This window comes from Atractosteus spatula, chromosome 1 (assembly GCF_055471065.1).
Source record: "Atractosteus spatula isolate fAtrSpa1 chromosome 1, fAtrSpa1.hap1, whole genome shotgun sequence".
NCBI lineage: Eukaryota > Metazoa > Chordata > Actinopteri > Semionotiformes > Lepisosteidae > Atractosteus > Atractosteus spatula.
This window is the reverse complement of record NC_142706.1, coordinates 59,979,790-59,994,457: the sequence shown is the minus strand read 5'-3', so window position 1 is coordinate 59,994,457 and position 14,668 is coordinate 59,979,790. Positions and strand designations below refer to the sequence as shown.

Below are 14,668 nucleotides of genomic sequence, written 5' to 3'. Positions count from 1 at the left end.
GCAGGAGAGAGACTCCTCTGAGGGATGGTGGAGGAACCAGGACTGGACACCCTGCAGACACACTGACCCCCCCAGGACCAGGACCGGACACCCTGCAGACACACTGACCCCCCCAGGACCAGGACCGGACACCCTGCAGACACACTGACCCCCCCAGGACCAGGACTGGTCACCCTGCAGACACACTGACCCCCCAGAACCAGCAGTTAAACACACAGTCAGATTCAAACAACACAGGACACAGGGTGACTTTAAACTGACTTTATACTGAGTTTCTCAGTTTTTTTTTTCATTGTAAATAACTTTTCTGCTTTGCACATATTTTTGTCAAGTTTGCTGTTCGATTTTTTTTTAAACCTTACTTCTGTATATAAGTACACCTGCACTGAGCTTCACACCAGAGCAGATGTACCGGAACAACGGAGAAGCACAGTCCTACTGCTTCCCAGCATCCTCGGCGACACCGCGCAGACGCCCCTTACTCTCCCTTGCGCAGAAACTCAGGAACACTTCGATTGAGACGCCTGTGGCCGCCTCGCTATCCCGAATTCTGGAATACTGCTTAGGTGCGCTGCGTGCCTGGCGTGTGAGAGTGAGCCCCTAAATTCGCACCCTGGACAGCATCAACAGGGAGAAGGAAAAAAAAAAACATCCAACGCGTCCCGGGACAGGAAACTGTCAGTTAGATCAAGGTCGTCACTTCGGAGGCTGAGACAGAGTGGACGCTGGTCTGACTGCAGATCCTGTGAGAGGGCTGGGGTGGGCTGGGCTGCAGGTCAGAGGTGAAAGGTCAGACCTACACAAGAGCATTGGAACACTACGGAAGTGGAGACAGAAGAGATATTTGGGAATATATATATCTGGACAGACACGAACAGATACACAGAATTAAACAATAACAGCAAGAGCAATGTAACAGTAATTATAAACGAGCAGTCGAAGTATAAAAGGTCATTTACAGTAAAAAGTAAACCACTATGTTTGGTGCCCAGTGTCACGTCCTTCTGGAGCAGGCAGAGAGGGCAGGGCTGGCCGGCGGGCTGTTTCTTCACTGCCCACACCGTCTGGATGGACTCTGTTACCTTAACACTGGATACTCTGCTCTGAACACTGGGTCAGAGCTTGTCTGCCCCGTCCGTCCACAATGACAGGACACAGGGCGGAAAAGCCCTAACACAGTCCGGACACACTGTCTGGACACTGGGTTAGGGCTTGTCCACCACATGTGTCAACACTGTCTGGACACTGGGTTAGGGCTTGTCCACCCTGTCTGTCCACACTGCCTGGACACTGGGTCAGGGCTTTTTTGCTCTGTTTATCCACTGGGTTAGGGCTTGTCCACACTGCCTGGACACTGGCTTGGGACGTGTCCACCCTGTCTGTCCACACTACCTGGACGCTTGGTTAGGGCCTGTGACAAACACACACACCACTGAAATGTGACGGAGGCAGACAGACAGAACCCCTTTGGGGGGCTCAGTCAGAAAGGCAGCCCCCCGCAATGGGGGGACAGGGAGTAACGCCACAGCCTGCTCAGGGAGGAGGGGGAAATCACTGCTCACAGCTGCCCTCTGACCCGGATCTAGTAGAGGCTCCCAGTGACCCCTGGGAGCACTGAGACGACACAGCAGTAAGGAACTGACGCGTCTAATTACAACTGCCCATCCCATCCTGCCACGCTGCTGACAAGCTTTTCAGAGCACAATAAAGAATCAGCTACTTCACCTAAGGACAGGACCATACCACAGGAACACTAACAATGACATCAATATTAACAATAATACTTGCAACAATAGCAACATGTATAAAAAACTTCTAAGTGCTTCTTCAGGTTAAAGGAGTCCATATTATACACTCGCACATACATAGATATGGGTGTATAGATGTGTTTTAAACACTTTCTGATGCACATAAGGGGTTTAAATGATTAAAATGTAAACTTAATGTTTTTCATCCCACTTCCACAGTCTTCTTCTGTTCCTACCGAACTGCAAATATCCAGGAACATATGATGTCCAGTCGCTTCTGAAGTTTAAACCCTTTGTGCATACCACCAAAACAAAAAAAAAGATCGTCTCGCTCTTTCGTTTTGTAATCTAGTGCAGTTCACTCCCCCCTCTCACACCTTGCGGACGTGCGCAGGTGCCAGGTGTGTTTCCTGCCCGCGGCGATCTCTGACCCCTACTGCGGTCAGGGGCTGCCGACTGTGCTGACTGACAGATATGGGGAGATGGGGTTGGGGTGGGGGGAGGGTCCACACCCCAGAAACCTCTGGGGATCCAGTCGGCTGGATTCGACAGTCTCTAGAGATGACAGGCCTGGCTGAGAGAGCTCTGGGGATGTGGCGCCGGAGCGGCCCGGTTCCGGCCCAAACTGGACAGTCAGCACAGGCTGCCCCAGGTCTTCCTTCATGTCGTGGGACGTGGGGGGTGGAGGGGTGGGAGGAGGACGTCAGCGAGGCGCTCCAAACAGAAAACACTCTCTTCGGTCACTGCCTTCAGAGGTTCGCTCGTCTGCGCTTGTCCATCGTTTAGGGAGCTCGTCTGGCCTCGGCGTCGCTCTGCCTCTGCAGCCGGAGGTGGGGGGGCTCGCAGGGAGCAGGGGGACAGGTCAGCAGCAGAGACTGGACACCCCTTCAGTCGGTGGCCACACTGCGGCGGGTATCTCGCTCTCACCCTCAGCCCCCCCTCCACCCCTCTCTCTCCCCCCCTCACGGCTGGGGGGGCACTGGAGGCCCCGTGGCCAGGGCTGAGGGCAGGGACTCAGGAGGCAGTGGAGCGGTGGACTCTGTCAACCAAAACAAGAGAGAAGGAGGGATAAGAAGAAAAGGACAGTCGGAAACGTTCAGCCCATCTGTCGGTGAGCCGGTGATCGATCAGAGGGTCTGATCCAGCTGTGTCTTCTCAGCCGCCGGGGTCTCAGCTTCAACAATATGGTTAAGCAGCTTGCTCCACACTCCCACCTCCCTCTGTGTAAAGTAGTGCTTCTTGTTCTCAGTTTTAAATGAAATTCCACATAGAGTCCACTTCTGCCCTCGCAGAGAAAGTAACAGAAGGGCCTTTTCAACGCTGAGCAGAGGAGATTTTCACAAAGTCAGCCCTCTGGGCTCTACTGGATCAGCAGTGAAACACAAACCAGAGGACACAGATTAATCCACAAAATAAAAGCCTGTAAATCGAGAACTGCCTGTACTGGGATGAATTACTAGCAGGTAAATGAGGTAGATGGGCCTGATTTTTCTTACAATCCTCTCTTTTCGGTATGGAATAAATCTATTACTTGTTCCTTTGCAATCTTACAAGATGTTTTTAGTGTCTTGAGTTAAATACATGATCCTGTGTCTCCCCCTTCAGGCTGGGATGTGAACCTGCAAGAAATGCTCACCGCAGATCAGAGGGCCACTTAGCCATTGCCAAGACTCCACACACCAGAATGACCTTTAGAGCCAAAGACTCACAGCCTGGACATAGACACTGGACACAGACAGACCTGACTGTACAGAGAGGACAGGCTCAGTGACCACAGCCTGGACATAGACACTGGACACAGACAGACCTGACTGTACAGAGAGGACAGGCTCAGTGTCCACAGCCTGGACATAGACACTGGACACAGACAGACCTGACTGTACAGAGAGGAGAGGCTCAGTGTCCACAGGCTGGACATAGAAACTGGACACAGGCAGATCTAGCTGTACAGAGAGGACAGGCTCAGTGACCACAGCCTGGACATAGACACTGGACACAGGCAGATCTAGCTGTACAGAGAGGACAGGCTCAGTGACCACAGCCTGGACAGAAACTGGATACAGACAGACCTGGCTGTCCAGAGAGGACAGGCTCCGTGACCACAGCCTGGACAGAAACTGGATACAGACAGACCTGGCTGTCCAGAGAGGACAGGCTCAGGCACAGAAAGAGTGAGCACAGATCTCCAACAACAACAATAATGATAATAGTCTCTGACCCTGACCCCCAGCTGTACTCACCGTGGTGCTGGGGGACCCCCAGGGAGGGCTGGCCTGGGGGGGCCTGGCTGGGGGGGCCGCAGGGGGCTGGGGGAGGAGTGCGCTGGCCCGGCGGGGGTGGCGGGCCGGGCGGGGCCTCGCTGGGCTGCGAGGAGGAGGAGGAGTTGGAGTTGGAGGAGGAGGAGGAGGAGGAAGAGGGGGGGGCAGCCGGCGGGGCCGGGCTGGGGGCAGGGGGCGTGGCGGCGGCCCCAGGGGTGGGGGCCAAGGCGACCGCGGGCGGGCCGCTGGGCGGCGGGGGCTGGGCCGGGCCCTGGCTGTGCTGCTGGTGCTGGATGTGCTGGAAGTGCTGCTGCCGGGCCCTCATCTCGGCGTACTTGAGCTGCTCCATGTGGAAGGACTGCCGGTCCGCCAGCAGCTGCTGCCTCTGGTACTCCAGCTGGCCAGGGGGGAGGACACGCTGTCAGCACAGCCCGCAGGACTCTCCCTCTCTCCATCTGTCTGCCCCTGTCTCCCTCCCTCTATCCCACCGCCTCTCTCTCTGTCTCCTCCTCTCCCCCTCTGTCCCAACTCTCCCTCTCTCCCTCTCTCCATCTGTCTGACCCTCTCTCTCCCTCTATCCCACAGCCTCTCCCTGTCTCCCCCTCTCTCCCTCCCTCTATCCCACAGCCTCTCCCTGTCTCCCCCTCTCCCTCCCTCTATCCCACAGCCTCTCCCTGTCTCCCCCCTCTCCCTCCCTCTATCCCACAGCCTCTCCCTGTCTCCCCCTCTCCCTCCCTCTATCCCACAGCCTCTTCCTGTCTCCTCCTCTCTCCCTCCCTCTCTCTGGCTCACCGCCTCTCTCTCTCTGTCCATGATGGTCTCCAGCTCCTCGAAGTGCCTCAGTTTGATCTCCAGCTTCTTCATCTGCGTCTCCACCAGCAGGGCCACCAGAGACTTGATCTTCCTCTCCTCCACTGCGGCCAGGTGCTGAGAGGACAGACAGCACCGTCACACTCGGGACTGGTGGAAATTCTTCAGCAGGGGAGCAGGAGACAGCCTCGTGCAGATTCAGCCTTTATTGAGCTCAACACACACAGCATGGACAGACTGACAACGCTTACCCCTTTTTATACAGTACGGCCTCATAAAGTACGAGACAGGTTAGTGCGTTTCAGCCTCAGGTCGTTTTTGTCCTGTTCTATGAAGTTGATCGCTCCTTCTCCTAACGACTTCATTAGGAGAAAACCAATTACTGTTGTTTTTACAAAGCCAGTTCTTGTTGTACTTTGACCATTTGACCTTGAGGAGTCTGGTGACTGGTACGGAGCTGCAGTGCTAAATAAACATGTTCCAGCAATTTTTCCAGACATCCCACAGAATAATTAAGCACTAACGCTATAACCTTGAATACGTGCTGATGTATGTGTCCCACCACAGTGGTACAGTGGTTAGCATTGTTGCTGTTCAGTGCTGGGGCTCTGGTTTCAATTCTGGACCAGGGGTGCTATCTGTGTGGAGTCTATATGCTCTCCCTGTGTTTACATGGGTTTCCTCTAGGTGCTCTGGTTTCCTCTCACAGTCCGAAGACACGCTAATAGGATAACTGGCACCTTGTGTGAGCGCGCGTGTGCGACTGTGTGTGCCCTGCGATGGTCTGGGGTGTACCCTGCCTTGTGCCTGTTGCTTGCTGGGATAGGCTCCGGCTCCCCTGAGAGCCTGAGTTGGATGAAGTGGTTAGAAAGTGAATGGCTGGGTATGTGTGCCACTTCGCTCTGACACCGTGAAACACGCATGGCTACACTCTAGGCCACACACCAACACCGACGCAGACAAGACAAAGGGCTGAAGAGCGAGAGAGAGATGGAGAGACCGTCAGACAGACAGAGGAGTGCATGGCGTAAGGGAGTGAGAGGTGGCTTTAAGAGACAGCCACCTGTAAAGAAGGAGAAAATGAGACACACCTGGGCTAATTGAGGGAGTGAGATTCCACATGAGATGGAGGAGCAGACAGGACTCTGAGTGGAACAGGCCTGGGCTAAATGGGAACGAGTCCAAGAGCAGCCAGGAGGACAAGGCCTTCAGTCTGGGGCTTGACTTGGGAGACGTGAGTAATAAACAGCAATAGACTGAGCTGGCTTGGGACTCGCTGAGCAAGGGATGCTTGAGAAAATAGAGCTTGGCCTACACTGGGCATCACAAGTGCTGGACACTTGGGCTGTGTGGTGGACTGCTCGTTTGCTAGGCACAAAGGGGCTGAAGTGCTCCGCTGAGGAACAGGGCTGGCCAGCTGGCTTAGGGCTGGAGGCAGCAGTTGTCGCCTGGAGGAGTGGGGCAGCGCCTGGCGAGACACTGGCACAGCTGGAGTCCTCAGCACTCCCTGGCTATCCCACTAACAGACGGATCTGTGGTCTCGGTGGGGAGGAAGGATGAGAGGTGTGAAAGAGCAACAGGCCGGCTGCAGTCATCGGGGAAAGCCTACACGGTGTCTTGTGAGGACAGGGGGTCGTCCCTGGCCAAACAGGATCAGCTGGTACAGTCAGATGGGAAGAGTGGCTGATGAAAATTCATGTGCTTGGTGAAGAGCTGACTGCGTCAAAGTGAAGATTTAGATCAGTCTCTTCTCCGATTCCCTTACTGGGGTAAGTCGGAGTGAGTTGGGTAGAATACCCGAAGGGTTAATTGTATATCACCAGGGACGACAACATCCAAGAACTGAATGCTTGGAACCCATTGGTGAGACTGGTGTGGCTTACTGTGCTTGGTTAATGGGCCACCTCCTGGCCACAGGACGAGGAGACCTGAGCCTCATTCAGACAGAGTGGACCCAGGGGCAGCTGCAAGGAGGAGACTGGGTGGAGGAGGGATCCTTGAGATGAATGCAAAGGGAGGGGTTTGTATTCAAGAGCTGATTTTGTAATGACAGTGATTAGGTACAGCTGTGTGAAACTGACTTCTTGTTGTTCCTCAGTTAATAACATCCAGTAATGAAGAGCGATTGGTCAAACACTCCGCAGACTTCCCCGAGAGGGGATCAACCCAGGCGCCCCGGAGGGGTCCCATCTGCGAGGATGAAGGACAGGCCAACAGAACATGGCAAACAAAGGCAACGTGCAAGCAGGGTGGGATTATAGTAGTGAAGGGGCTGGCATTGCTGCACATGGACAGGGAGACGGATGGACAGGTGAACAGAGAAGTGGACAAATGGGAAGAGATATCCAGTCATGGAAATGGACGGACAGAGAGATGGACGGTCACAAGGCTGGACCGACAGGTGGATGGACAGAGAGATGGACGGTCACAAGGCTAGACCGACAGGGGCATGAACAGAGAGATGGCCTTCTGGTCACAAGGCTGGACCGACAGGTGGATGGACAGAGAGATGGACGGTCACAAGGCTGGACCGACAGGTGGATGGACAGAGAGATGGACGGTCACAAGGCTGGACCGACAGGGGCATGAACAGAGAGATGGCCTTCTGGTCACAAGGCTGGACCGACAGGTGGACAGAGAGAGAGATGGCCGGTCACAAGGCTGGACCGACAGGGGCACGGACAGAGAGACTGCCAGACAGCTGCATGGACAGTGTCTGCTGGACAGCAGGGTGGGCAGGGAGACATACCTTGGCCTTGACAGCAGCAGCCGCCAGCGCAGACGCGGCCGCAGTGGCCAGGTTCCCTTCTCCCACGTCTCTCTCCACCTTGGCCCTCCTCTCTCCCTCGCTCTCCCCCTCCGAGCTCTCCTTCCCCTCCTTCTCCTTCTCCCCATCACCTGGGAACGAGGCCGGAGAGCGGTCAGACACTCGCCACGCCCACCCCCAGCCCTGCCCTGCCTGGGCCTCAACCGGAGACTCACCCATCTCCGAGTCGGCCTTCTCCGCCTCCCTGTCTCCGTCTCCCTCTCTCCCGCGCTCCTCGTCCTTCTTTCCCATCTCCGCTGGCTTCTCCTCCTCCTCCAGGGACCCTTCCTTACTCTCCTGAGGCACGGACAAACGTGGAATCACAAAGGGCCCAGGGCAGGTGTAACACAGGTGCAGGATGGGGCAGATCAGCAGGGCATTAGGGGGGAGCAGGAGAGACGCACATGCAGACAGAGTGAAGGGGACCAAGGACGGCCAGGCCGCCATCACACACAGACAGGCAGGCAGGCTCGGGGACAGAGGCGGACAGACGGACACACAGACATGAAATACAGAGGGACGGGGGAAAGAGTACTTTGCTCTCTCTTTTCTCCTCGCTGGGCTGGCTGTCGCTCTTATTTTCCTCGCTGTTCTCTTCTGGAACACAAAGAGACAATGAGACAGTGAGTGAGAGTAGATTTTATTTTACTTCTATTTTTGTTTTGTTTCATGTAAATATCATTACTTTCATTTGCTTTGGCAACACTGATTGTACCCATCGGTCATGCTCTCTGACAGTGGGAGTGTCTGTGTGCTCTCTGACAGTGGGAGTGTCTCTTGTGTGCTCTCTGACAGTGGGAGTGTCTCCGTGTGCTCTCTGACAGTGGGAGTGTCTGTGTGCTCTCTGACAGTGGGAGTCTCTGGGTGCTCTCCGACAGTGGGAGTGTCTGTGTGCTCTCAGACAGTGGGAGTGTCTCTTGTGTGCTCTCTGACAGTGGGAGTGTCCGTGTGCTCTCTGACAGTGGGAGTGTCTCAGTGTGCTCTCTGACAGTGGGAGTGTCTGTGTGCTCTCTGACAGTGGGAGTGTGTCTGTGTGCTCTCTGACAGTGGGAGTGTCTGTGTGCTCTCTGACAGTGGGAGTGTCTCTGTGTGCTCTCTGACACTGGGAGTGTCTGTGTGCTCTCTGACAGTGGGAGTGTCTCTTGTGTGCTCTCTGACAGTGGGAGTGTCTCTTGTGTGCTCTCTGACAGTGGGAGTGTCTGTGTGCTCTCTGACAGTGGGAGTGTCTCAGTGTGCTCTCTGACAGTGGGAGTGTCTGTGTGCTCTCTGACAGTGGGAGTGTCTCTGTGTGCTCTCTGACAGTGGGAGTGTCTCTGTGTGCTCTCTGACAGTGGGAGTGTCTGTGTGCTCTCTGACAGTGGGAGTGTCCGTGTGCTCTCTGACAGTGGGAGTGTCTCTGTGTGCTCTCTGACAGTGGGAGTGTCTGTGTGCTCTCTGACAGTGGGAGTGTCTGTGTGCTCTCTGACAGTGGGAGTGTCTCTGTGCTCTCTGACAGTGGGAGTGTCTCTGTGCTCTCTGACAGTGGGAGTGTCTCTTGTGTGCTCTCTGACAGTGGGAGTGTCTCCGTGTGCTCTCTGACAGTGGGAGTGTCTGTGTGCTCTCTGACAGTGGGAGTGTCTCTGTGTGCTCTCCGGCAGTGGGAGTGTCTCTGTGTGCTCTCTGACAGTGGGAGTGTCTCTTGTGTGCTCTCTGACAGTGGGAGTGTCTGTGTGCTCTCTGACAGTGGGAGTGTCTCTTGTGTGCTCTCTGACAGTGGGAGTGTCTCCGTGTGCTCTCTGACAGTGGGAGTGTCTGTGTGCTCTCTGACAGTGGGAGTCTCTGGGTGCTCTCCGACAGTGGGAGTGTCTGTGTGCTCTCAGACAGTGGGAGTGTCTCTTGTGTGCTCTCTGACAGTGGGAGTGTCCGTGTGATCTCCGACAGTGGGAGTGTGTCTGTGTGCTCTCTGACAGTGGGAGTGTCTCTTGTGTGCTCTCTGACAGTGGGAGTGTCTGTGTGCTCTCTGACAGTGGGAGTGTCTCTGTGTGCTCTCTGACAGTGGGAGTGTCTCTGTGTGCTCTCTGACAGTGGGAGTGTCTGTGTGCTCTCTGACAGTGGGAGTGTCTCCGTGTGCTCTCTGACAGTGGGAGTGTCTCTTGTGTGCTCTCTGACAGTGGGAGTGTCTGTGTGCTCTCTGACAGTGGGAGGGTCTCTGTGTGCTCTCTGACAGTGGGAGTGTCTCTGTGTGCTCTCTGACAGTGGGAGTGTCTGTGTGCTCTCTGACAGTGGGAGTGTCTGTGTGCTCTCTGACAGTGGGAGGGTCTCTGTGTGCTCTCTGACAGTGGGAGTGTCTCTGTGCTCTCTGACAGTGGAAGTGTCTGTGTGCTCTCTGACAGTGGGAGTGTCTCTGTGTGCTCTCTGACAGTGGGAGTGTCTGTGTGCTCTCTGACAGTGGGAGGGTCTCTGTGTGCTCTCTGACAGTGGGAGTGTCTCTGTGCTCTCTGACAGTGGAAGTGTCTCTGTGCTCTCTGACAGTGGGAGTGTCTCTGTGCTCTCTGACAGTGGGAGTGTCTCTTGTGTGCTCTCTGACAGTGGGAGTGTCCGTGTGCTCTCTGACAGTGGGAGTGTCTCCGTGTGCTCTCTGACAGTGGGAGTGTCTGTGTGCTCTCTGACAGTGGGAGTGTGTCTGTGTGCTCTCTGACAGTGGGAGTGTCTCTGTGTGCTCTCTGACAGTGGGAGTGTGTCTGTGTGCTCTCTGACAGTGGGAGTGTGTCTGTGTGCTCTCTGACAGTGGGAGTGTCTCTGTGTGCTCTCTGTGGTGTGCCAGGCAGTCTCACCAGTGCGCTCTGTCTCCTCCAGGGCAGTGCCGGCGATGCCGCTGCTGTCCAGGCCATACAAGGGGTCCTGCCGGCCGCTGGCCCGCGCCGCCTCCTCCACGCGCCGCACGTGGGCCTCCACCAGGGCCGACGGCACCTCCTCCCTCATCCGGGAGAACTCCTCTGGCACAGAAAGGGGAACATCAGAGAGCAGATCACACCTTCCACCTCTCGCTGTTCCCCACCTCGTCTGTCCCCTCTCTCTCCAGATCAGACCCACTCTGCACCCCTGTCCATCTCTCTCTTCCTCTGTCCCAAACTTTCTCACAGTGTCTGTCTCTTTCCCTGTCACCCCACTGCCCCTCTCACACTGTCCTCCCCAGTCTCCCCCTCTCACACTGTCCTCCCCAGTCTCCCTCCTCTCACACTGTCCTCCCCAGGCTCCCTCCTCTCACACTGTCCTCCCCAGGCTCCCTCTCTCACACTGTCCTCCCCAGTCTCCCCCTCTGACACTGTCCTCCCCAGTCTCCCCCTTTGACACTGTCCTCCCCAGTCTCGCCCTCTCACACTGTCCTCCCCAGTCTCCCCTTCTCACACTGTCCTCCCCAGTCTTGCCCCTCTCTCACACTGTCCTCCCCAGTCTCCCCCTCTCACACTGTCCTCCCCAGTCTTCCTCTCTCACACTGTCCTCCCCAGTCTTGCCCCTCTCTCACACTGTCCTCCCCAGTCTCCCCCTCTCATACTGTCCTCCCCAGTCTCCCCCTCTCACACTGTCCTCCCCAGTCTCCCCTTCTCACACTGTCCTCCCCAGTCTTGCCCCTCTCTCACACTGTCCTCCCCAGTCTTGCCCCTCTCTCACACTGTCCTCCCCAGTCTCCCCCTCTCATACTGTCCTCCCCAGTCTCCCCCTCTCACACTGTCCTCCCCAGTCTCCCCTTCTCACACTGTCCTCCCCAGTCTCCCCTTCTCACACTGTCCTCCCCAGTCTTGCCCCTCTCTCACACTGTCCTCCCCAGTCTTGCCCCTCTCTCACACTGTCCTCCCCAGTCTCCCCCTCTCACACTGTCCTCCCCAGTTTCCACCTCTGACACTGTCCTTCCCAGTCTCCACCTCTGACACTGTCCTCCCCAGTGCCCCTCTCTCACACTGTCTCCTCAGTCTCCTCCTCTCTCTCCCCCTCTTTCTCTCACCCAGGGCAGACTTGGCGGCTGCAGAGGCGACTCGGGGGTCCACCACGGAGGCCAGGAAGGCCACGGTGCTCATGACGGGGTTCCCCGCCTGGCTGAAGGGGACAGGCTGGAAGGCCAGGGGTCCCAGGGAGGCCTGGCTGTCCTCCAGGTAGGGGTCCTCGATGGGGAGGCGCAGGAAGTGCAGGATACACTCGTCCTGCGTGCGGCTGCCCACGTGCTCCGACACCTTGTTCCAGTCGTCCTTGTACATCTCCAGCGCCTGGGGGGGCAGGGCGTGAGGGCTAACGATGAACACAGAGAGGGCAGGGGGGCTGGGGTGGGACAAGGGTGGGGGGGATACAGAGGGGACAGGGCGAGGGTGGGGGACGCGGGGAGGGTGGGGCAAGGGTGGAGGGTGCAGATGGGGCGGGTGAGGGTCGGGGGACACAGAGTAGGGCGGGGCGAGGGTGAGGGGTGCAGAGGGGGCGGGGTGAGGGTGAGGGGTGCAGAGGGGGCGGGACAAGGGTGGGGGTGCAGAAGGGGCAGGGTGAGGGTGGGGGTGCAGAGAGGGCAGGCGGGGGGTGCAGAAGGGGCATGGCGAGGTTGGGGGACGCGGAGAGGGCGGGGCGAGGGTTTTGGGGTGCAGAGGGGGCAGGTGAGGGTTGGGGGGACGCAGAGAGGATGGGGCGAGGGTGGGGGTTACAGGGAGGGCGTGGCGAGGGTGGGGGACGCGGAGAGGGCGGGGCGAGGGTGACACACTCACCTCCAGCAGCAGCAGGGTCTCTTGCTCTGTCCACTCCCGGGTGGCGCTGGCAGCACTCTTGCTCTGCAACAACACAGGACCACACCCATGATCTCTGACCACGAGGGCACTGGGGCCCTGCTGACTCCAGATCTCTTTCCTCTCCATCCTCTCTCGCTCCCACTCCCTCCTCCTCCTCCTCTCTTACTCCCACTCCCACAGACAGGTGTGTCCCCCCTCCACCCTGCTCCTAGCCCCTCTCCTCCGCTCCTTGCTGCTTCCCTCGCTCTCCCTACCTTGGCCGGCCCGCTCTTCTTGCTGTACATGTCCGTCCTCAGGCCGAAGTTCTGCAGGTCCGCTGGCTTCTCCTTGACCTTCTCCGGGAAACTGAGCATCTGCTGGGAGGCGGGGGTCTAGACAGGCCGACAAGGAGGGAGAGAGGGGGATCAGCCAATCGGAGAAATCAGGACCCCCAGCCCCTCCCTCCCCGACTCTGTTACCTGGGACGTCTTGGGCTGCAAGGGCACCAGTCCGGAGGGGGTGTCAGCCAGGACGTGGAAGTGCGAAGTGGGAGGGGGCCCCATGGGGGTGGGGCGGCTCTCCGCGTCCACCTGGTAATTGATGAGCCCCCACTGCTCCAGGAATGCGTGGACCCTGCAGAGCGAGAGAGGGGGTCACGGGCCGGAGTACAGAGAGGGAGGAAGACGGGGACGGAGAGGTTCGAGAGCAGACACAGCCGCGGACAGAGACACGGGCCGACCGACACGGAGGAGACACAGAAGAGCACTGAGGAAGGGCCGAGCGCAGCGGGTCCTCCAGACCTCATGATGGCGCACACGTCCCCGGCCAGGTTACGTCGGCAGGCGGTGGAAGTGAGGTACTCCTGGGGGTTCAGGCGGTACGTGTCGATCATGAAGTTCCTGTAGGCCAGGTATCTGCGGAGAGAGAGAGAGGAGGGGGGGGAGTTGGGATGTGTTAATGGGTTGCGGGATCCTCCAGCAGGTGGCGCACGCGGCACGTTTCGCACAGCCTTGTGTCTGGACTCACATCTCGGGGGTCTTGGACTTATTCTTGCCGTTGAAGAATTCCGGGAGAGCCCGGCGCTCGATCGCGTGGACGCTACAAGACACGGGGAGAGGGGGAGAGGTCAGGGTCCGGCGGGGGTCGTAGAAAGAGTGTAGCAAGTGCGAGGCAGTGGGTTGTGTAGTTGTGTAGCTGTACCTGTTGTAGCCGGGGATGATGATAGTGATGTGGCGAGTGCGAGGCAGTGGGTTGTGTAGTTGTGTAGCTGTACCTGTTGTAGCCAGGGATGATGATGGTGATGTGGCGAGTGCGAGGCAGTGGGTTGTGTAGTTGTGTAGCTGTACCTGTTGTAGCCGGGGATGATGATGGTGATGTGGCGAGTGCGAGGCAGTGGGTTGTGTAGTTGTGTAGCTGTACCTGTTGTAGCCGGGGATGATGATGGTGATGTGGCGAGTGCGAGGCAGTGGGTTGTGTAGCTGTGTAGCTGTACCTGTTGTAGCCGGGGATGATGATGGTGATGTGGCGAGTGCGAGGCAGTGGGTTGTGTAGTTGTGTAGCCGTACCTGTTGTAGTCGAACCAGGCGGCGTAGCTGGGGATGATAATGTGGTGAGTTTGCTCAGTGACGTTGTCCTCATGAAGATCAGCCCCCTTCACCGGCTCCCCCTTCACACTGGGAGAGCCCTCCTCTTCCTCCTGGGACAGAGCAGGAGGGTCGGGTAGGGGGTACGGGGGAGAGAGTGAGAGGGAGGGTTGGGGTACGGGGTCGGGGGGAGAAGGGGAGATATAGAGGGGGGGTCAGCAGGGAGGGATGGTGGGACGGTGAGGAAGGACAGTGACCAGGTGACACAATTGTAGGTCCTTTGAGCAAATCCAAGCGATGCCTGTGTCTGAAGTGCAAGTGTGAAGACTAACAGAGAAACCAGTGAGTTACCTTCCCCACTGCCTCCATCGACTCATCCTCCTGCTCGTCTGGTGAAGAAGGAGAGAGAGAGCGTTAGACCGCCATTCCTCCCTGAAATAACAGGTCTAATCACGCAACAACTGTCACACCACATCATGTCAAACTGTGTGTCCTACTCAGCGCTACTGCGCTGGCAGCTCTAACTCAGTGGCCACACCGATGAAGCTCTTTGGCTTTGAGAAGAATCTCAGGGGTTAAACCGGACAGAACGTCCAGGTGTCTTACAGGATGGGAACGGACACTGCCAGCAGCTCCAGAAGCATGTGGACACGGGGGCAGAGGAACAGGGGGAGATGGGGAGAGGGTGGAACACTGTGATCCAGTGCTTTTCCACAAGAGTGAGGGGACTACTGTCTGG

The 14,668-nt window shown here is 57.3% G+C and overlaps 1 protein-coding gene across 1 annotated transcript in view; it reads right to left on the bottom strand.

Annotated features, from left to right (window-relative positions):
* Positions 1–246: 246 nt before the first annotated feature.
* The window catches only part of smarcc2 (SWI/SNF related BAF chromatin remodeling complex subunit C2), a 29,365-nt gene continuing 14,943 nt past the window's right edge, over positions 247–14,668 (bottom strand). The window contains exons 12-26 of the mRNA XM_088916236.1: positions 14,281–14,318; positions 13,912–14,042; positions 13,373–13,444; positions 13,147–13,260; positions 12,826–12,979; positions 12,622–12,738; positions 12,347–12,409; positions 11,605–11,863; positions 10,436–10,597; positions 8,158–8,219; positions 7,799–7,919; positions 7,566–7,714; positions 4,799–4,933; positions 3,989–4,403; positions 247–2,787 (exon numbers count right to left, since the gene is read on the bottom strand). Coding sequence (XP_088772362.1) covers positions 2,711–2,787; positions 3,989–4,403; positions 4,799–4,933; positions 7,566–7,714; positions 7,799–7,919; positions 8,158–8,219; positions 10,436–10,597; positions 11,605–11,863; positions 12,347–12,409; positions 12,622–12,738; positions 12,826–12,979; positions 13,147–13,260; positions 13,373–13,444; positions 13,912–14,042; positions 14,281–14,318 — 2,069 coding nt within the window. The 3' untranslated portion in view covers positions 247–2,710. The remainder of the gene's footprint in view (positions 2,788–3,988; positions 4,404–4,798; positions 4,934–7,565; positions 7,715–7,798; positions 7,920–8,157; positions 8,220–10,435; positions 10,598–11,604; positions 11,864–12,346; positions 12,410–12,621; positions 12,739–12,825; positions 12,980–13,146; positions 13,261–13,372; positions 13,445–13,911; positions 14,043–14,280; positions 14,319–14,668) is intronic.